General features: G+C 35.2%; 1 protein-coding gene across 2 annotated transcripts in view; it reads right to left on the reverse strand.

Annotated features, from left to right (window-relative positions):
- PPARG (peroxisome proliferator activated receptor gamma) overlaps positions 1–22,258 on the reverse strand; it is a 62,622-nt gene that overhangs the window by 26,268 nt on the left and 14,096 nt on the right. For both annotated transcript variants that reach the window (XM_067303855.1, XM_067303854.1), the window contains exons 2-3: positions 2,190–2,417; positions 647–816 (exon numbers count right to left, since the gene is read on the reverse strand). In XM_067303855.1, coding sequence (XP_067159956.1) covers positions 647–816; positions 2,190–2,409 — 390 coding nt within the window. In that variant the 5' untranslated portion in view covers positions 2,410–2,417. The remainder of the gene's footprint in view (positions 1–646; positions 817–2,189; positions 2,418–22,258) is intronic.

Genomic DNA, 22,258 nt, shown 5'->3' on the forward strand with positions numbered 1-22,258 from the left:
AACTCAGTGAATTTATAACATGTAAATATTAGCTTTTAACTTATGTTTCCCAAAAGCACTCTGGCATTTCTCTTCTCATTCCTGAGGACGGCCAATTTCTATACCATTCCTTTGTCCTTTACATGTTATAAACACTAAATATCATTGACATCAGAAGTCAGTGGAGTTTTAAAGCAAAAAGCTTCATTCTTTAATGTTGTTAGACTTTTCTGTAGTCACCTAGAAATATGAAAACTGGGTAAAGAAATTCTAATCAATCAAAATAACCAAGTCTGATTACTAAATTGCTCAGAGTTTTTGGCTTTGGAATTGGGCATGAGCCTGCTTTTGCTGCCTTATATCAATTCAAATTGTACAAGTGACCTCAGAGACAGGAGGACTGGAATATAATTGAATAATAACCAAAGTAGAAGAAATGCACAAAAAAATTAAAGTAGATCAGTAGCATAAATAATAAAAAGCAATTAGATTTTAAAAGACTCCCACTTCCTAGACTATAAAGCGTATACACTATATATGAGACAATTTGCTTAAAAAAATTTAGAACTGTTTTTTATAAAGCATAGATCTTATTTTACAAAGTGATTCTTTAGATGGAAATAGGATCAAATCTTACTTCAGAGAAAATACATTTGTGACAACCTACCTTACAGCCTTCACATGCATGCACACCATAATGAAAGCCAGAGGCCTTGTCCCCACACACACGGCATTCAATAGCCATAAGGGAGTTGGAAGACTCCTCATGAGGTTTATTGTACAACTGAACTTTTTCTGAAAAATAGGGTGGAGAAGGAGGCTCCATTTTGATTGCACCTGTACATAGAGAAGATATAAATGATGAAATGATGTATAATTAAATATACATATTTATGTAGACATCATTCTCCAAAGACCTTATTCCTTTACTCATTATCTAGTGAAGTTATATTACTTTAAGGTAGAACTACTGCAGGGAATGGACTGGAGTCACTAATCTGGTCTAAAAAAAACCCAATTATCCAATAGATCAATAGAACGAGAAAACACAGGTAGTATTACAATAAGGTGAATATTTCCTTTTCCAAACTAGCTACACCATAATAACTAGGAAATTTACTTTTCTAGGCTAGAAAAAAAAGAAAAAAGGAAACCAGGAAAAAAAAGAAAGTAGAAAATTATCTGAGTGAAGACCAAGAGGATTTAGTCTACCTAGATTCTACTGGACTCTCTAGCTTGTTATTATAGTGTTATGGACATTTCTAATTCAGCAAAGGAAAAACAAAGTATTCCCTGTAAAAATATATTTTAATTCATTCCATAAATAACCCAGTGGAACACAATACCTGCTTCTCTGTACTACCAAAGTTAAATACCACATTTTTCCCAATAAGAATTCCCTGAAAGAACTTCTGAACAGATTACTACAAACAAAAGTGCTGTCAGATCAAAGTAGGCTGATAACTGGATCTTTAAAAAAAGTTCCAGGCACAGCAACCCGACATTGCTATTATGAGCAGGAACAGGGTAACACTTATTTAAGACCAGATCATTTCCTTTCTTGATGGCAGAGTTCCCATGCAATTTTGTTTATGTGACTGGGGAAGGAAGGATGTATACATACACACATGTATACACACACACACACATATATATGCGTGTACACATGTATATAAATACTAGCTCAAGAAGCTCCAAGGTTTTGCCTATATTGGGAACATTGATAAAAGTTATACCAGTGCCATGACTCAGATGTAGACAATATTCCTATTCCATCAGTTTTGTAGCCAGTCTGGAATTTAAAAGGTATAAATATTATTATTTAATATGCTGTGTATGCTGGGCCATTTTTAATACATGGGAAATTTTTTTTGCATTCTTTTAAATGAAGCTTCAAAGGACGTTTTACACAGAGGATACATGATAGGAGACTGGAGGTTTCAGAAACAAAGGGTGGGATTCATATGTCTAATAAGGTGTTTAATGTGTTTTTAGCTACTTCAAAATATTCTGCCTCATCTCCAGCTGCTGCTCTGGAAGGGTGAAGGTCTGCCATATGTATCTTATTTGTCAGCCCTATTAGAATATCTTGTGGACATCTTTGATGGCACAAGATACCTGCAGTTAGGCATCTGAATTCTTCTCAAGTTCCCCAAAGAATGAAGCAAATATAAACATGAAAGAAATATTAAAAAAAACAAAAAGCATACTTTGGCAATCCTGGAGCTTGATATCATATTTATAATCAATGCTTGTCTGATCAGTTCTTGCAAGAGGAATATCTTCATAGTGTGGTGAAGAAATGCTTGAAAAATCAACAGTGGTAAATGGCTTTATGTCGAAGGAATGTGTATGATCATCCATTGCAGACAGATCCACTGGACTAATTCCAAAATTAATCGGCCAAAACGGCATTTCTGTGTCAACCATTGTAATCCCTGAAAACAGAAAAAGAAACAGACATTTGAAAGGAAACTAGTTATTACTGTAATGAGTTCAAGCCTGAGCTGAGGCCCAAGACTGTCTCACGTCCAAAGGGTTGAGATGCAAACTCACCATCAGGTGTGGATTTTAGGAGAAAGTTTAGGCCCCATCTATCGTTTGGCCCGAGTTTGTCACCATAAAGTACATCAGTGCATTAGTCTGTGTAGTAACACTGCATGAATAATACCAAGCAGTTAACCCAGCTGTGAGGTTCTTCCTAGGAAGGCTCTGACGTCATGTGTCATAAAAGAGATTTGCTGGCATCCTGAGCTCAGGCTATGCTGAGAAAGAATGGCTGTCACAGGTATGCTACAACTAAGGTGAACTGGCTTGATCTGTACTTCAAAAGGTAGCAGAGAAATAACTAAAGGGTTCACAGAACAATGTGCAGTTATAATAACTGCAGGTACAGAATAATTGACAAAAATATACATGGAAAAAAATGTTCTAAATAATTATTAATGGCCAGATGAAACACGATTCAGCTTTAATAGTATATTTTATAAAACATTTATGTGTTTTAGTAAACATGCAGGTCATTTAAAGAAAACAACCAATGGCACTGAATTAAAGTACAGCTGGAAACAATTCTCCTCTCACCAATTTTTACACAGATGGATTACATTGACTTTAATTGTATTGCTCAATAGCATGTATGTGAAAAGAATTAGAAGTCTTTGGCAATTATTTTTTCACATTTGCAAATTCTAAACATTATTCTTCCAAGATTCTAAGTAACTAAAAATGTTAAGGGTTTTATATTATGAGAAAACTGTAGTTGATATTAACAGTTGTGTTTCCTGACAGTTTTTCATCCACATACTCAGCAATATCTTAAATCTTCAGTGATTCAGGTACCTCAAAAGTACCTCAAGGCTCAAGGAAATTTATTATGAATTTCCAAATCCCATATATATCTATGCAGATCTTGAAAGCAGGAAACAAATCAAAACCTTCAGTTGGTGGAAATCTTCAGCAAACTGATTAAATTTAGATCTAGATATGAAATGTTCATTTAGACATTTCAACTATGAAAAAGTTTGGGTTGTTTTATACCTTAAGCCCATCTTTAATTTTCCATGATATATAAGGAGGATGCTTTAATCTAAAAAACAGAAGGGATGTTATGAAACTAAAATAGCTTGGTCACTTTGGCTGTTAAATTTGAACTTGAGACCCAATCAAGTATGTAGTCTTTAGACTTTAGATAATAGGAACTTCTTTAACTTGATTTACTTTGAACTAGTCAAAACTATTCTGCATGCTGCCAAAACTGTTGTAGCAAAATGAATATAATGGAATGCTCTATAATTTGGAGATGATTCTGTATTTTGAGCAGACCACAGGTATGCACAACGGTGACCATCCTCCCCGATCAACCATGCTAATGTGCTAAGGTAGTAATGGTTAGAAATAGTTATACTTCTCTTAATCTTTCCTCAGGAAAGCCACCATCGTTCTTTCCTGTTTTAAGGCTCACAGCACAACCCTTTAGTTTTCTTACCTTAAACATTGACAACAATGGCTATGGAATATGTTTCTTATTCTTAAATTTCGGATAGAAAGGGAAGTATTGTGAAAAATAACTGACAGAAAAGCTGACCCCTACTGCAGTGCTGCTACTGCAGCGTGTGCTCCGCGTTGCCCCAGCGGCCCCAGTGGGGACCCCCAGCCCCTTCATGCTGCTGTTGCCACTCCTCGAGGCCGGATAAAGCGGAGCCCTGCAAAGCCGACGCAGTTCTAGAGGGGGCCGTTAGGTAAGTTGGCCTAATGGCTAGCCAGCCATCTACCTCCCCAAAGCTTTCAGCCATCGCGTGCGATATACAGACTTCGTATGCTTTCATGTGCTTAATGAAAGTAAGACCTGCCTACAGGTAAACAACAGAATTGATATTCAGTTTCCACAAGTGAAAATTATCTTGTGGAAGTACATTATAGGTTGCCAAAGTACCTTGTTGGTGTTAAATATTAGCCCCCAAATATTCTGCTTTTCCATGCATAAAGTGCAAATCCCTGATTGCCAATACTGGGACCTGTCTTCCTTAAACAGGTTTCAAAATAAGGCAATAAAATAGCCAAAACAGGAAAAAAAAAAAAAAAAAAAAACCTTGTTTATCTATCCTGTAGAACTTTTTCCTTTCTTAAGAGCTCATTCTTGTAGTTAACCAGACCCATCTAAAAAAAAAAAAAAAAAAAAAAAAAAAAGACAAGACAAGACATCTAACATTTAAATATTAGCATAAATCCCTCTGAGCGGTGACATTGATAGGTATGTCCACATTGTATCGGGAGAGCTGCCTCAAGGCTGCCTTCAAAAGCAGACCTTCCTGTTACAAATAAAGGGTGCCTACAGGCATGGTCCCGCGTGTAGCCAAAGTTTGTCCTGTGGAGTCCATAAGACTCGATATGTCAAGGTGCACCCACCAGGTCACTATGCCACCAAGAAACAACTAGAGGCGACCGCAGCATCTGAAGGCAGGCAGGTTGCAGGCAAGGCTCCTCCTGACAGCTGCACCTGCACAGAGACACTGCCACAGCACTAGAGGAACAGCTGAAGAGACCTGAGTAAATGCAAGTTCAGGTTGTTCACTGAATAGAGATATAATCAATCACTTGTTATTGAACTCAAGTTTAGTATTATACGCAAGGCAGATGTTAAACAGTCTCCCTGAATCGTTCATAAAAGCACTAAAAAATATATTCACACAGTCTTGAGGGGTTACCACATGTATGGTCAATTTTTAAAACTTTGGCTTGCAAACTGCTATGAGCTAAACAGCAAGTTTATGCTAGTCTATATTCCACTCTAATACTGTAAGTAACTGCGATGCTTTGGAGAATTTGATTATGTATAACCTAGGGTTAATTCTGCGAAACCTCTAAATCACTGTAACTCAGCGTGTGCATGAAATTCATCACATACGGACAGAAAGACTAAGATAAGCACGTAAATAAGGGGTCTGGCTTGCTCGGCTCAGACTCCAAAAGCTAAGAGGGTATGGTAGTTCCCCAGCAGGAATTTTCTGTCTGTTTTCACAGTTGGTACACCTGGCTTGATTCACCAAAGTCTACCAAAAATGCCAAAGCATTTTCATTGTAAAAGTGTTTCTAGCCTTGAATGTTGAAGTTTTGGATTTTTATTAAAAGAAGAAATATAAATTAAAATAAAAAAATATTTTCCATGATTTTAACAATCACTTAATTTGAGGGACTGTGTTTCATGTAGGCTGGTTTTTCCTTACTCTAATCATTTTTTTTACTGTATATCTGTTTGCAGCACACATGCTTTCTGTACGCTAGGAAGACAGGAAACAGAAATGTCAAGATTTTACTGAAGAGAAGAACAATTTGAACACCAAGAAGCATGGAAGGGAACTGGGGGTGCACCCCTCAGGTACAACAGGTCACACAGTAATTCCATTTTATGCTACTCATATTTCTATTCTAAGGCAATAAAAGCCTGAAAAAAAAATCAGCAACCATTTACAATTCCTTGAACAAGAGCCTATAAAATGCACCCCTTCCGTAGGTCAACATCACATGACCCATAATATCAGTTCTTCAGGCAACTAAAAAGGCTATGTTAAATCATGCCACTACAAAAACGCATTCTTTTAACTTTTAAAATTCCTTATGTTGTCTATATTATAATTGTATAAGGTATCCATACAGGTACCTAGCAATTGTGTATGTGTCTATATATACACATACATGCATAGATATATGTGTGTATATATGTATATACAATATATAGTGTGTGTATATATACAATTAAATATATATTTTACACACATACACACACATATATTTTACATATACACACACATATGTAGCCATCTATTAAAATATAAGGGTCTGGCACAGTAAAATGCCTTAAATGGATAGGAATAACTCAAAACAAGGTTTGCACGTGCATTTTTTATTGCTTTCCTTCCACTGAATACAGTTAACTTTGGCTATGCTATTAGTTCAAATCAACTTAAACTTCCACTCTCAATCTAGGAAGAACCTGGAAGCGCTCATGAATATAGAACATTTAATCTAACCACAGCTAAAAATCATTTTACCTCTCAGGCATGGTTAAGAAAAAAATATCACTTCTGAGAGCTTTAACATATTCTTCAACAATAGCACCAACAAATTCCACAAGACAGTACAGGAAGATGTGTGTGTATTACGCATGTGCGCCCAGGTGGGGAGAAACGGAGAAGGCGGCTTCTACCTAGTCTTGTCTTTCCTCATCACTATATATAGTAAAGCAGATTCTGTGCTTTCCCCAACTATGAGGACTATATTTCTAGCACTTCCGACAAAGTCCGACCAAAGAGCTGCGACGGGATTATTTACTTACTGTATTTCATGACTACAAAAGGACTAAAATATTATACCTTCTCTCATTATGCACACATCTGATTTCTGACTCACTCGTTGAAAAAAACTGCAATGTGACTTGGTATACAGGTATACCAATCAATAGCTATATCAGATTCATCAGTAAATTCAAAGTTGCTAAATTAATGTGCTAATTTTGTTACACTATTGAAAACATGTACAAACTATTCATATGTTTAATAGTTAATTTCAAAAATATTTCTAATTTGCATATGACTTTATTTGATTTCTGCTGTATACGTTGTCTTTTTTCCTCTCCATGAAAAGATGAATATCAACTTTTCCCCCTGCAAAAAAAACAGTTTAATTGCAATCTTCTCATGGCTTTTTCCAACAAAATTAAGTATCTAAAATGTAAATCCAATCAGCAGACTACTCCAGAAGTCTTTCATAAAACTCCCAGATGCTCATGCGAGATCCTGGCAGTAGAAGCATAGCTTAAATAGACTAATAAATGTTCATGTGCAAAAATCATTCTCAGCCAGCAAAAGACTACAGTAGCAGAGATGTCAGTCACAAAATGTCAAATGAATATGCTTTAACATTTAATCATAAAAAAGACCAGAATAGAGAATGCTTTTGAGATAAAATGAAAAACTGTGATATAAATCTAGTCTTTATAAGAATTCCCTTTACATTCATTTAATCTCATGTAAACAAGTGCTAAGCATTATCTACAAGGAAGTAGAAGAAGGCACATGAACTCATCTGATACTCGTCTGTTTTAACTACCAGCCACAGTGACAGCTTGCAGCTAATTTGTACCGATTGTGAGAACTATCATATCATTAAGATATTTCACTTGGTAAAAGTTACACATGGAATTGGTGTCAAATTCCTAAGAAAGCTTTCAGTGCACTTTTTTTTAATATTGGAGAAACATATAAAACATAACATGAGAGATTAGCATGGTATGAAAAACATCTTGGATCACACGCTACTCTTTGCCATAAACACTACCTGCGCTCAGTTAACCTGAAAGGCCTGTTGTACTGCATTCTAGACATGCTCCTTCCAGACAAAACTACCAAAATATGACCCTAGAGGTATTTAATGAAGCAACCAGAACATCATAGCCTAATATGAGTTACAGTCAGGGGAAAAAAAAAAAAATTAAAGCCTCTCAACTTTGAAAATAACTAAAATTAAGGCAACAGTATGATTATACTACATGGACAAATATAAATATGCACGTTTATACACATGATGTAAATTATTGTCTTTTTTTATTAAAACACGTTTCATGGAACAGTTTAAATTCAATCTCATGTACAACATGTGATTTATTTTGTCAAGTAAACTCATATACAAACACTCCCGAACTTAATGGGGATTTTGTCAATTAATTCAATTATAGCAGGTTCAGACCATCTGTGAAATATGTCAGATAAGTTAGTTACAATCACACAACCATTCCTAGCTTTCAAGAAAAATTTAGATGGTGGAAAGTCACCTAAATATCCCTATATATTTAATTTATTTATCCACACAAGAGGAGCAGTGAAACCCTTTACGTATGCCCTGCCAAAAATACATCTACCCTAAAGGACGACACCACATCCAATGAATTAGAGACCATCATTAATCTTTTAGAAGGGAATGCTGCAAAGGACTGTAAGAAGAGAAAGGACAGTCTTGTGATAAAGCAATCACATCCCCCTCTCAGTAACTCAGTTCTTTCATTGCCTCTGACACAGAATTTCGATTTGGCGATGGGTACGTAGCTCGAGCCAACACTTTCAGCAGTGCTGTTTTCAGGTCCTTTAGTGTGAAGGATAGGGCCTGATTCTGTGGTATGTTGTGTTCAGAAAGTAACTAACTGAAGTCGCAGGAAGGTGTAGATGTTCATTGATTCTAGTAAGACTGGGGAAAAAAGATAGTCCTTTGTTCTGCTCAGTGTTCCTCTGGTTATTTAGGGAAAACTGCAATGTCTTACTTCATCTACTTTTCCCTAAAAAATCCCCAGATGACCTACTATTTAGAGTCTTTGTTTCAGTTCTCCACCTGTCCAGTGAAAGAATATTTTTTTTCCTAGTCTTTGTCTTGTTACTAAGATTGTATTGGCGGAGATAGTAATATTTTTAATATTCCTGATTATGCGTGAGCACAACTGGGCTTTAATCTTAGTTTTAGCCTTCAGGAGCTACCTTCTTTAATCACTTACTATATTTTTCATTGATAGTGTCTCTCAATATAGCAGGCTTTATCTAATGGGCAAAATTTTCACAAAATAAAGGTCATTTTGTTTGGTATATACTACAATATATATATTTCTTCTATATTGCAAACAATGACTCAAAGCTCTTGGACATATTCTATTTCATACATTAAGACAACTACTGAAGGTCACAAGGTTCTTAAATCTCACGAACCGCTCCATAACGCAGGACCTGTACCGCTTTGTGTTCTGCTGCTGCAGAGTCAGCAGAGGGAGCACAACATAACTAAAAAACCTCTTTCCAAGAACTCTGCTGACACCATCAGTGATGCCCTTAAACAAACAAACAAGCAAAAAAGTACACAAAAAGAGCCTGTTGGCTGATAATCCCCAATTCAATGTTTGACAGACTCACACAGGATTTTTTTTTGGCCAAACTCAGTAAGCTTCAAACTGCAGTAAGAAAAACAAAGTAACAGTGAAAAGCTATAAAGCAATACTTAAAAAAAAAAAAAAAAAATCCTGTTACAGATTTTTGTAGTGTTATGCTTGGATTACCAAGATAAAAAGGATTTTTTCTTTTTATCCATGCGCATTGTCAAAACACCAATACAATTCAGGGCAGAAACTGATTAATTTATGTTGATGAACTGTGCACTGAATCACAGTGTATTATATTTTGAATATAATACATTCACACACATGCGTGTGTGAATGCACATATATGTGCACACACACGCATATATGTGTGTACATATATATATATGTGCACATACACACACACATACATATTGAATCCACAATATATTTAAGTCCTGTAGGACTTAAAATAGTAATTTGCTTGCAAAAAGACTTCTTTCAATTACAAGTTAAACAGCTATGATTGTGGCAAAAAAAATAGGTTTATTTTAGGTAACTGACTGAAGGAGTGTAGACAAATTTTTGTAAACTCAAACATTTTTCTTTGAAAACTCAGTATACCTTCAGCATTCCTCCTCTAGACCTGTGTACTACAGCAGCAATGGAAACACTTCTGCATGCACCGTGGACACCAAGCACAATTCTGCTTGTATGACTGTCTCAGTAAACCTGCAGTTTTTCTTATCAAGTATGAATTTATGAAAAATATTTACAAGAATAAAAACTGAGTTCACTGCAGAACAAAAGAACTAGACTTGGGGAAGTTTTTCAAATATGAGAGAAACTAAAACTAGAATTTATGAGAAATTAAACTACAGAAGTGTGCTTTTTTCTTAATTTACCTGTAAAAACAAAGAAACTACCTAGTGTCCTCTAGCACATGTTGAATCAAAATCAGCTCCATGGTAACTAATGATTTAGTGAAGAAAAAAGTTCAAAGAAGATCTGGTCCACTGCTTGTAACATCAGCCCAGACTCCAAGCACAAGATCCAGACAACAGATGACATTTTCCTGTGTGCTCCTCTGCTCCAACTCCCAAGCCATTCAGGCATGGCCCAAAACAAGACATGCCCATTAGGAAAGATAGCTGACAATACCAAAAAGGATGCAACACGGACAACATGCATACTTTTGAAAGAATGGGAATAAACATTCCTTATAAGAACAAGCCTAGTGACTCTAGAAAAAATAGTTTTGTTACATCTTTATGCAGAGGAGGAGGGACGTATCACCAGTATGACAGGGTGCCTTCAACAAGCACATCTCAAGAGTTAATCAGCCACTGGGAGGGGTATGAGCTTATGAAAGTCTCCTTTTCCATTGCTGTACTAACCTGCAGAACCAGCATACGACCAAAACGCTGATAACGGGGGGAGGGGGGGGGAGGCAATAAGCTGGGGCCGAGTGGAATGTTAAAGGTGTGACAAAAAACTAGATACTCCCAGGAACAACTTGAACCACGGCCACCAGATACCAGTTTCTGTCATATCTCCATGATGCAAACCATAGAGGAGCACTGAGCACTGGATGGCTAAGAACCAGGCTGAGAAACCCAAGGGCTGCACCGTCCAAAAAGTAGTGGGCTGCAGGGAACAGTGACACCGAGATCCTTCAAAAAGCCAAATAAAAAGTAGGGGTGGTCAACCCATCCATCCTCTGTACTACAGTAAAACATCGAAAGAGACTCAAGAAATGATGAAAGTCCAAGCACTTGAAAAAGCCAAAAGCAAGCAGCTCATAAATCAATAGGAAATGTCTGCTATTCCTATAACTGAAACATAACTACAATCTGTTATCACTAAAACCACAGTCCATAAAATTTACTACAATGTTTAGCAGGTAGAAGCTAGTAAAAACAGAAAAAAATAGCCTGTTCAGGGAAAAATAGAGCTGCATAATTTAAAATATATTTTCTATTCTATGCCTATAGAATTCACACAAAATGGCAAATGGCTTGGGTTCTCATTTGAAATAGCAGCATTTTATATCCTTCCAGCAACATAAACCATTGTAAATATAAATGCAAATGAGAAACAAGCTTGAAAATGCCACACGCTACTCAGATATGCTACAAATTCTACAATTCTATTTTAATTATTTAACGTAGGGGTTGTTGCACTCCAACATTGGATAGATATTGGTGAAACTTTAAGCTATTTCAGGATATAAAAGAATTATTGATTACAAGGCTGTGCTCAAGGTTTACTTAATAGAAATTGAGAATATGGGACAAGGGAAGACAGCTGTATAAAAAATACGGGTGCTTTTCATTCAAAAATGTCTTACAAATACCTCATACTCCTCCAAATGAAAGTGATTGTTATTTCACTCCATTGAACAAAAAACCCAGAAGCACAGAAGTCCAAAAAGTGAGATATCATCTGATTACTAAAAGAAAAATCAGAATAAGTATCCACAGATTTGTAAAGGACAAAGGTCATATATCAGTATTTACAATATACCTAGCTGCGTTAGCAGAGCTTGGATCTGGATCATTATGTTTTTGAGTGACTTAGCAAAGTCCGAAACAAACAACATGCCTCTAAGTTGCACTGGAAATATTGTAAAACTATCTCATGATATAAAATGTAGGCGTTACTCTCTATGAATCATTATGACTTTAAAAAGGATACTGATAGATTGGCAGTGAATCACATTCGATTTTGTAATCAGAAAAAGCTGGCTTCTTAAGGGAGACCTTTGCCCCCTTTGGCAAGGCACAATAACTTAATGTGCCAAGCTACTAAGGAGTAGGCCTTCCCTTGTCATGTAAGTGGCCTAATAAGGCTGAAATAAGTCATTGATTTTAAAATATACAAACATGCCGTGCTGCACAGAAGATAGCAAAGCTTTATCAACTAGCAAGACACAACACAATCCAACCGACAGGAGCTGTGCACGGCTCAAAGACTCAAGGCACTTTAGAGCGGGCATTTATTTGTACTGGGTAGACTTCATATTACTCAGGGGTCTACTAAAAGTTTCACTAACTACAGGAAATTAATATAATGCGAAAAGTTCATATTTGTACTGTTTAAATCCACACTAATTATTTTGTTCTTTTTTTTATTCTTTCTTTGCCACTGAATCAACAGTATGAGAAAGCATAATCTGCTTCCAAATCCTTTGAAACTGGATTCTTGCTGTGTGCGCTAAACGGGGTAACTAAAGACAATAACCCCTAAAAATTTTTCTCCATATCCCAAAGATCTACAATAAGAGGATAATATGATTTTTAATTAGCTTCAAAATCAAATGTCATATAATACAATAGACATAGGCTTTATCCTGATTTCATGCAAGTTCATGGCAAATATATGTTTTTACTAACAGTAGAAAGATCAGAAATTACCAAAGAATTAAAAATCCTTTTCATTTTCCAGGTTTTCAGTCAGGCTGGTAAGATTCAGTGCATGCCATTCAAAGTATTTTCACATACAGAAGTTTCCTACGCAGACTTAAACACACTTAATTAGCAACTCTGCTTTCAGGTGTCAAACCTGGAGTCAATAGAAATTTTTATAACTTTGATAGAAATTCAGTCTTCAGGCCGCAGTTAAGCAAAACACTCATTTATGTTTAATTTTGAATATCCTATTCTTGCTAATGGATTTAAACACCTGTTTAGAGTTAAGCACTTTTTAAAACTCAATTCCTGGCTAAGGAAGGATTTCTTTAATTAGAATCCATTAATAAATTATATATCATACATGTGCATACACACAAATATATGTTGTTATACAGATCCATAAGAAATTAGGTTATTATAAAATGCCATATTTAATGTGTAACATTAACAGCTTTGACAGTACTGAGCTCAGAGCTAATAAAATAAACTCACAGCTACTATGGAGCAGCAGTTTCAATCTGTTTAGCCAATTATCTACTATATCTTTACTTAGGAGACAGAACTGTCTCGAAGAATTTAAGCATAGCAGAAACGCTATCTAGTAAATTTATATTGGCCTCACACGATTCATTATATGAATATTTGCAAATTTCTCTAGTTCATAAGCCTTTACCACTTTATCAAAAATTTAAGCATGCAGTATGACAAAATATAGTCAAGTCATATAGTAATGTAACCATTGCAGTTATCTACAAGATAACCCTATGCTCCCTTTTTTATTTGGTTTCATTAGATCACTATCTTTGTGTCTTTTAGTATATTTTAATATACTAATTATGTACTTTATTCCCTGGAAATGATGCTTAGTCAATAATTATAAACTAAGGCAGCAATGTAGCAACAAATTCTACAACAGATGGACTCCAGTTAAGTAAGGGATTCCGATAAGAATAGAAAGTTTGTATTTCTTTTAAAAATGTTAGTAACTTCAACAATAAATGTCATTTATTATGTTCACAATATGCAATTAATTTTTTTCTTCTGAGATATCTTATGTGCAATAAATTTTATGCAAATACAGAACACTTTATATTATAAATGCTTAAATAACAATATAAAGTTTTCTCAATTTACTTAGTAGTAGTAGCAGTGAACTTATTGAGATTGTTCCCCATGTATCATAAAAAAATCTTTCTTTTTACAGATGCATAAGACTATTTGTAAGAATCCTAGGAATTTTTTTTCCCAGACTGTTAACCCAGTGCTTTTTAACATTCACAAGACAGGCAACTTAGGCATTGTTTCCAAGAGATGAGCTAATAAGGCATACAACTTTAATAGGGTAAAATATACTCATCAATATCCTAAACTCAGTTCCTTGCCATGGCAAAATACTGAATACTCCCACAGGAAGAGAAGGAGGAGGAACAAACACAACATGAGTTGAAACTCATTCCTTGAATTAAATCCCACTTTTAAAGTTTTTCCTGGCAGTCAAATACGTTGCAAATTATCCATAAAAATGCTTCTCTCATATCAGGAAGAGCTGTTTTCATCACAAAACTGTCATTTTCTAAAATACTAAAAACGTAAAATTTATTTTAATATGTAAGACTATATGTAGGGTCCATATATGTTAATCAACCATAATTTTTTAATTTCCTATCACTTAAAATATTTTAACCTATTGCACAATCAATAAGTCCTGAAAGTTAAAAAGCACCATGTTGCAAAACTCATTCATGCATTTAAACAAGCCTAATAATCTTTGCGAATTAAGTACATCAAATATCTCAGCCTGACAGGGAACAAAGTTCCCTATAACTTATACCCCAGGTATAAGAAAATAGTTTGTGTGTGCGTGTGCATGCACTTGTGTGTGCGCAGCCACTAAACTCTCTGGCATGAGGCTAGTTCAGAAACATCAAAACTTGGAAAAGGACAAAAATAGTACCAAAGAGGGCTTAACATTTAGCATTCACCTCTTCTAGAAGCCCCAGAAAATAATCTAGCACAAAAGTATTTTCAGATTTTATGTGGAATAGAGTTATTTACATACTGTTAATAACATATATTTCCATTAGCAGCTGAAATTCTTCTATCAGATATTTCTGCACTTGGAAGGGTTATACACGTACCTATCACAAACTAGTGATACACATACCTCTTCCAAGTGGTTATGTGGCCCAAAGCAGAGTTGGAAGATGCTATTCTTTACTTCTACTGTAATTGTTGCCATCACTCTGACAAGGTAAACACCTGGCAAAAGAAACTTGGGACCCTACTTTGTATATTAAAGCAGGCTTTGCCCCAGCTTAAACGTGCAGTAAGAGTACTCAATTAAAGTAACTTAGTAATAAAAATATATGCACTGTTGTACACTATCATCTCTTACACAAATGTATCTCTTGCATCTTTTAAATTAGCAAAAAACATTACCATCTCAACTGTACAAACTAAGAAGCACATAACCTGTTCAGCCACTTTTCAGTGATAGAGCAATCTCTTGTCATCTGACTACTGTACTTTTGACCCTCCAGAATATTCCCAGCTAAAATACGTTGACATGTTTTCACACGTGATTCAATAACTATTGTTCTCAATACTATAGGATACTTACCACACTCTTAGAGCAATGTTCTTTGCATCTTATGTACTTCATCTCTCTAAATATGAGTTTTTCCAAATATGTTTAAAACTATCCCATCAAAGTGACTTCATACTGTCTACACAAAGAGCGTAAAATCAGGTCATAAGTAGGGCAAACTTGCTTTTGTAACTGAAATTGCAATATTGTGCAACACTCAGAAATATGTAATGAACATCAGTGAGTTAATTATGAATTAAGTTACCTTGAACAGTTCCACTTCTGAAGCTTCTATTGGACTACAGGACACATGCACCAAGAGAATTTTCCCCGTTCTTTTTATTGGTGACAATATAACATTGTACTGTATATTTTATCCCAAAGAAAACTAGGTGGAAACTTTTTAAAGGAAATTTAGCACTGAAGACTGTTTATCATAAGAGGTAAATATAAAATAAGAATTTAAAAGCCTGCCTATGACTAAATATTAGCAATCTGAGAAAACAGATACCAAAGTATCAACTTTAACAACTCAAGTTGGCATAAAATTAGCACCAACTTTCTTCCTTTCATATTTACTATATTCCTTAGCTTCTACAGAAATTGTAGGTATTTGGCTAGGAATTTTCTATTTGAGGTACTTTAGAAAGGTTTCCTGCAGACTGGAATGTAAAACCTTAGCAATTACAGAACACAGAACCAAAAAAAACAGCCCAGAATGAGAGTTATTGTGAAACAGATGATACCCAGAAGCCCTAGAACAGAACTGAATTATCTTTCCTTAAAAAAATAAAATGGATCAAAATTACAAGTTGATAGGGTAAAAACTTCCCTAAAAATCTCTACATAGTCCTGCAAGTCAGTCTATCCATTGGACAAACCAAACCATTTTGTTGATGTAATTTCCATTCCTGCCATCTGATATTAATAAAAAAAAAATCACTTTATCCCTCAAAAAGAAAATATCACAGTACATGCATTTAGGTAAGGGAACATCAGGGTAACATTGCATAAGCATTCAAATATGCATACATACCCAGCCATTGCTCAAGGTTATTTGAGTTTTGTGTCACCCGCCTCTCATTAGTTTCCATGAAAAAAAGCCCCCTTTTCACAAGCTTTTCTGAGAATCTGACATGAGTCTTTGGGAGTAGCATAGAATTTGATAGAGATATTTAACTCTATAATGGGTCATCTTCTCTGTTTTCTATACTAACTACAAATTTTAGGTAGAGTGCTGTTTGAACCCAAACAAAAAGATGAATACTCCCCCTGCAGTCTTCTGATGAAAAAGAAGACAAAATAAGTGTGGGAAAAGAACACAATTTCAGCTTTTATTTCATTTCAAAATCATTCATGCACATTGAAAAGAACTTAAATGTAACCTGGATAATGCTACATTAATGCAAAATCCTGCAAAGCTCTGGCTTTGTTACTGATGTATAAACCTACTGCATTCTCCAACAAGAGATCCGGCAAGGTTCAGACTCCTTCAATGTGCATGAAAACTAAAACAAAAGGAAAAAAATTCTTTGATACTATTTTCTGTTGGGTTATACTTCCTCTATGTTATTAGTGTTCTAAGATTACACCTAGTACAGCTTGGCCCTACTTTTGTCAACCTTTTTATTCTGAAGTACTTTTCCAATTCATCCACTGAAATAATGTTAACTGCCTTACTTTTCCCATGAAGGCATGAACATTATTATTATTTGGCAAGGTATGGAAGATTATTTCACAAAACTCATTTGTCCCTTGTCCTTCCATGTGAATAGTATGTCACTCCAGCATTTCCCATAAGTAATATTCACCCAGACGGCAGGGTATATTAATGTTTAACCAAACATATATGTCTGGCAATAAACAGCACTGGTTTTGGAGTTCCATGGCTTTTTACTACTGTTCCTCGCCCCCCAGAATATCTTAACATTTTTAAAATTGCCTTTGATGTTCTTCTTCAGTTTTTAATATTGACAACCTTAAACCCACAGTGTCCACGCATAGCAAGTCTCACTCTGAAGTCAGCAGAGTGTTGGTGTGCATAGGACTGTACGACTGTACAATTCATTCTATTAAAGTAAGATGGAAACTGGTATTGCTATTTTTGACAACAGACTTTCAAGACTTAAAATGACATCATTTTATAACACCAAACAGAAAGTAGAATATCCACAGCTAAAAACAGTTTACTGCTAGGAACAATTTACTAATGTATACTTTCAGAATCATTATTTTTAAACAGTTGATGCTGCGCAGTGAATTTTTTATATTTCTTTGTTTTCAGCTGTAAAGAATCTACCAAGGCTTGAGTAGGTCAGTAAGGACTTGGACAGCACTTTGTATTTTGTAAATAAATATTGCTGAGACCATGAAGTGTCCATTAACTCTAAGCCAGAAAATCGCTGGGTGCCCTGTCCATTTTGGATTTCGGATTCCATGAAGCTCTGTATGTGAGACTGACAACTGCCTATAGAGATCCCAGTTCATATAAACTCTCCTGTTTTCTTTAATAATATAAACTGTTATTCCATTTCTATCTTTGACATCATTTGCTAGTTTCAGTTGAGGAGAAAAGTGTATAATCAAGTTCTAACTTCATGGCAGTAAGATTAATAATTATAGGGTTATACAACACTAACAATAGTGGTACAAGCAGAGGAGCTATGTTAAATTTTAACAGCATTAAAAAGAGAGGAAGAAAGAGACTGAGAAAATTTCAGTTCTCTTCTCTATGTCATGTGTCCTTGTCATCATTTTTTTTCTGTATTCAAAATACTTTAAGAATTCCTTCTCCAAGTAACCTGAGAGGATAACCTACTGCAAATCTTTCAGCTCCCTGTCCTGATAAATAAATGTATACACCACAATTTGAGACAAAACTGTATATTTATATTAGGTTTTATATTAAGATTTAAATTTATATAAAGAACTACTATTTTTTTTTTAAGAAAGTTTATTGAGAGATGGTAAGGTAGCACACTGAAAAAAATCATATAAATCAACTGTTTCTGGAAGGTGTTCTTTTGAATAATTAAATGTAAATATTTTTCCTTAATCTAAGTAATCTAAGTATTGCCATTTTCACATACAAAGCATGAGTTATACACCGGACTATTGACCATATACTCTGGAATACTTGGGAACTAGACTGTTTTATTTTTAAATCAAACATTCGTCTTAAATTTATTCAGACAGAATACCAATAGTTAATTATGCAATAAATTATACTGTCATATTCTATTATTCTTATAAGCTGATTTGTTTTCTAGGTAAGCAATTATAGTGTGAGGAACTAAAAGTTCTTACTGTGACTTTTTGTAAGCCCTCAAGGAAGCCTGGGAACAGCTAAATATCATGTGGCTTTGGTAGGGTACATTGCTATATTCAGGAGGAGTTACTGTGGCTTTTTACTGTTCTGAAATAGTTCTAAGAAAATTTAATTTTTTTTATTCCTAATCACAAATCAGTAATTTGCAAATTTCCAGATGCTAAATTTGAAGCATGATCACAGCATGAATGACTGGTTTCTAAAAAGATTCAGTTATATTTAAAAAGAATCATATTAAAATACAATTGAGATTATAACAGAAAATAAGTCCTTAAGAGACATCTGGATTACATTCAGTGCAACGTACTGTAATATAGAGCTGAATTTCAGGAATAAGACCCTTCTTGCATTCACGGTGCATGCAGAAGTCACCCTGAAACTTTCTGAACCATCTCTAATCCAAAAGATCAGAGGGGGTCTTCAATAGCAGACTGCTTCCCACACCCCATACTTCCTGTCCTTTGCGTAACGAGGCATGTACATCTGTTTCAAACCTTACTACTATATTCTGTGCAAAATAAGAACAAATTAATTTACAGCAGCTTAGGTGACCCTTCACCAACAGTGATATAATTGGTTTAGAGGGATATGACAAGGAGAATTAGGACAACTATAATCTAATTCCATTACACCTACCTAAACTGAGAAAGCTTGAGAATTCAGGGCCTGGTTTTGATCTCTCACCTTAACTTTCTACTATCGAGTACGTCATCACAGAATAGGCTAAATGCCAAACTATCCACAAACCAGAGACTGGTTTTCATTGGGTTACAAGAAGTATCCACTTCATAGATTTATCTAGGCACATATTCCAATGTAAAGGACAAACCTGTAAAATATGCATGGCATACTATATAAAACTAATATTTAGATAATGGCTTTCCCCATGTTTTGAGAATTTCTAAACTCTGCAACAGACTTTCAGATGTAAACTGGTATTGGACCTGGTTCATTGTTTGGAGCTATGGAATATTTTGTACAACTGTAATATGCTCATGGAGTCAAACAAGATAACTTGGGGTGAAATACTGACTCCTTTAAAACTGATTTCAAAATTCCGAACAACTTCCATTTTGGGGGTGCGGGTGGTTTATTGAGCAGGAATTGTGCACCTCTTAGTCAATATTACTGGTGAATATTTGAACAGACTATATTCAAATTCTCATTGCCAGCACAAACATATATATCATACTGAAAGACCTCTCAAGCTGAACATTTGTTATAAGCCTTCCTCAGATGTTCTGAGGAAATCATTGCTCTATAATCACAGATTAGGGAGAAGACTAGAAACTACTGACACCATGATCAGAGTAATACTCAAATTAAACAATAAATAGCTTCCTCCCAAGCATCTCAATGAAATCAGAAAGAGTTGCCAATTTCACCATGTTTGTCAGACTCAAAGCCTCCATCCATACCATCAACGGGCGAGGTACTGGGAATCTCAAAGCACAACTGCATCTTGCATCTTGCCAGTTGTATCTTTATTTTACTGTTTGCTCTCGGATGTTAAAAGCACTCTGTTGGAAGCAGTTCAAAAATACATTGTTGGAAAATTGTTAATGCCCTAGTCATACAATGTCATTTTGAAGCTCCCTGGGAATTTAGATTTGCACAGCTTATTAGGATATGACCTTTCCCTTGATTCTTTATTTTAAGATCAAGTTAACATGAAATTTCCCCAGTGGGAGTTGCTGTGCTTCCTTCACAGATAAGGAAAACAGCAATGGCAACTCAGTATAGAGAGAACTTTCATACATTTCTACAGTACAGACAACTTTGTGGTCTTGACAGACATCCAACGCATTCCTAGAGGTTGAGAGGAAAGTCATGCGGTATATTAACTAAAAAAAACCCTCAGGAACATAACAAAGGTATTTCCCTGAATCTTTCACCCTCCCTTTCCCCCCCCCCCCTCCCTGCAGCGTCATTTGAGAAGAAGCTTTGAGGAATTTTTAGGGCCTATGGACTCCTTTTATCAGGATCAGGGTAGCACTGGCTGTGAGATAGTGATTTGTTTCTGGAACACATTAATATTTCTTTGAGTGAGCAATTATCACAAAAGAAAAAGAGTGCTATAGAGGTAGTACATCTCTTCTCTCACCAGTTCACACACTTCAGCATTTCCACGCTTATTATACCAGGATAAGTTTTCCATGGGTTTCTCATGAAGCTGACCTAAAAAGTGGGAGGCTGAAAAATTAGTTCTCCAAATCATCCTTTATGGTAGGTATTCACAAAGGCTAGCGAGAACAGTATCTCTGGAGTTCCTCGGCGGCCACTGAGAGGTTCCTTTAGCGGCTGATTCAAAGCAGCTAAAGCAGTCTCCTGCTCTGAATTATTCTGTAGAGGAGACTCTCTCTCTCCTTCAGTCTTTGTGATATGTGCTGACTACCAACTAGCCAATAACACCATTTAAACGCACTGTTTATATGGAGTAAACATATTTTAGTAGTTTAAGACAGTTAGAGTCAACATCTTTCAGCCCATCTCTCTCTACGGTGATGAATCCCACAGAGATAATTACTTAAATAATTAGAAGTTAAGTAATGCTGCCTATATTTGAAAATTTTCAAATGGTCAAGACTGCAAAAATGAATAACTTTTAATAAATTATTACTCAGGAGAGAATAACTTGCTCACTGAAAGTAAAATTAGTGGGTCAATAAAGGGATTGATAAAAATATTTAATTATTTTGCTTTTGGGATACTCAGGGCAAAAGACTAAAGATTTTTGCTCAACTACCACTATCATAAGAAAAGAAACTGATGATGAAATTTTTATTTTATTTTTACTCTAAATGTTGTAAGTCTGCTGACTTAATACTTTGGCTAGGCCTTGTGCATATGATGTTCTTGTAATGATGCTATAATATTATAACATAAAGTAATGCAGTATAATAGAAATTCATCTTGATCATATTTGAATGTCATAGCAATGACATGGTCAGCAAAGCAATACAAAGGTTCAAATAACTCCTAAAACCTCAGCCAAACTTATGAGTTTCATTGGTCCAACTTTTTTAATTAGCAAGGAAGTTCTTATTAGACAAAATGATTTTAGATAAAACTTTAGATACTGTCCGCAATTCTTCTCATAATAGTCCTGCACATTGTCCCACACATTACTGCTGTAATTTGGGCATACAAGCAAAATGTAATCCTTTAAGTTTTCCTGCAACAGCTGTTACAGGGGGGTGTCCCCATTATTTAAATCTGCATTTCCAGAAACAGTCCTTCCTCTTTCAATGATTGACAAGAGATATTGGTTTACTACTTTAAGAAGCAAGTAGCAGACAGCCTTAAAACCATTTTAGTTTATATGCAGACTGTAAGAGTTAATTTGCAATCAATCTGAGGCTAATCTGTCTCTCTTGGGTAAGTAAAACGTCATTATCTAAATTACTGGTTAAAGCCCTCTATGAAGTACACATAAAAAAGAACTAAACAAATCCAAACTGATGTGATTTACTGGATACATCTGTATAGGACACTGATGTCCTGTATATTTAACTTTGCAAACAAATCTACAAAGTTTCTAGAAAAATGCTAGTAATATA

This window comes from Apteryx mantelli, chromosome 12, assembly GCF_036417845.1.
Source record: "Apteryx mantelli isolate bAptMan1 chromosome 12, bAptMan1.hap1, whole genome shotgun sequence".
Taxonomy (NCBI): domain Eukaryota; kingdom Metazoa; phylum Chordata; class Aves; order Apterygiformes; family Apterygidae; genus Apteryx; species Apteryx mantelli.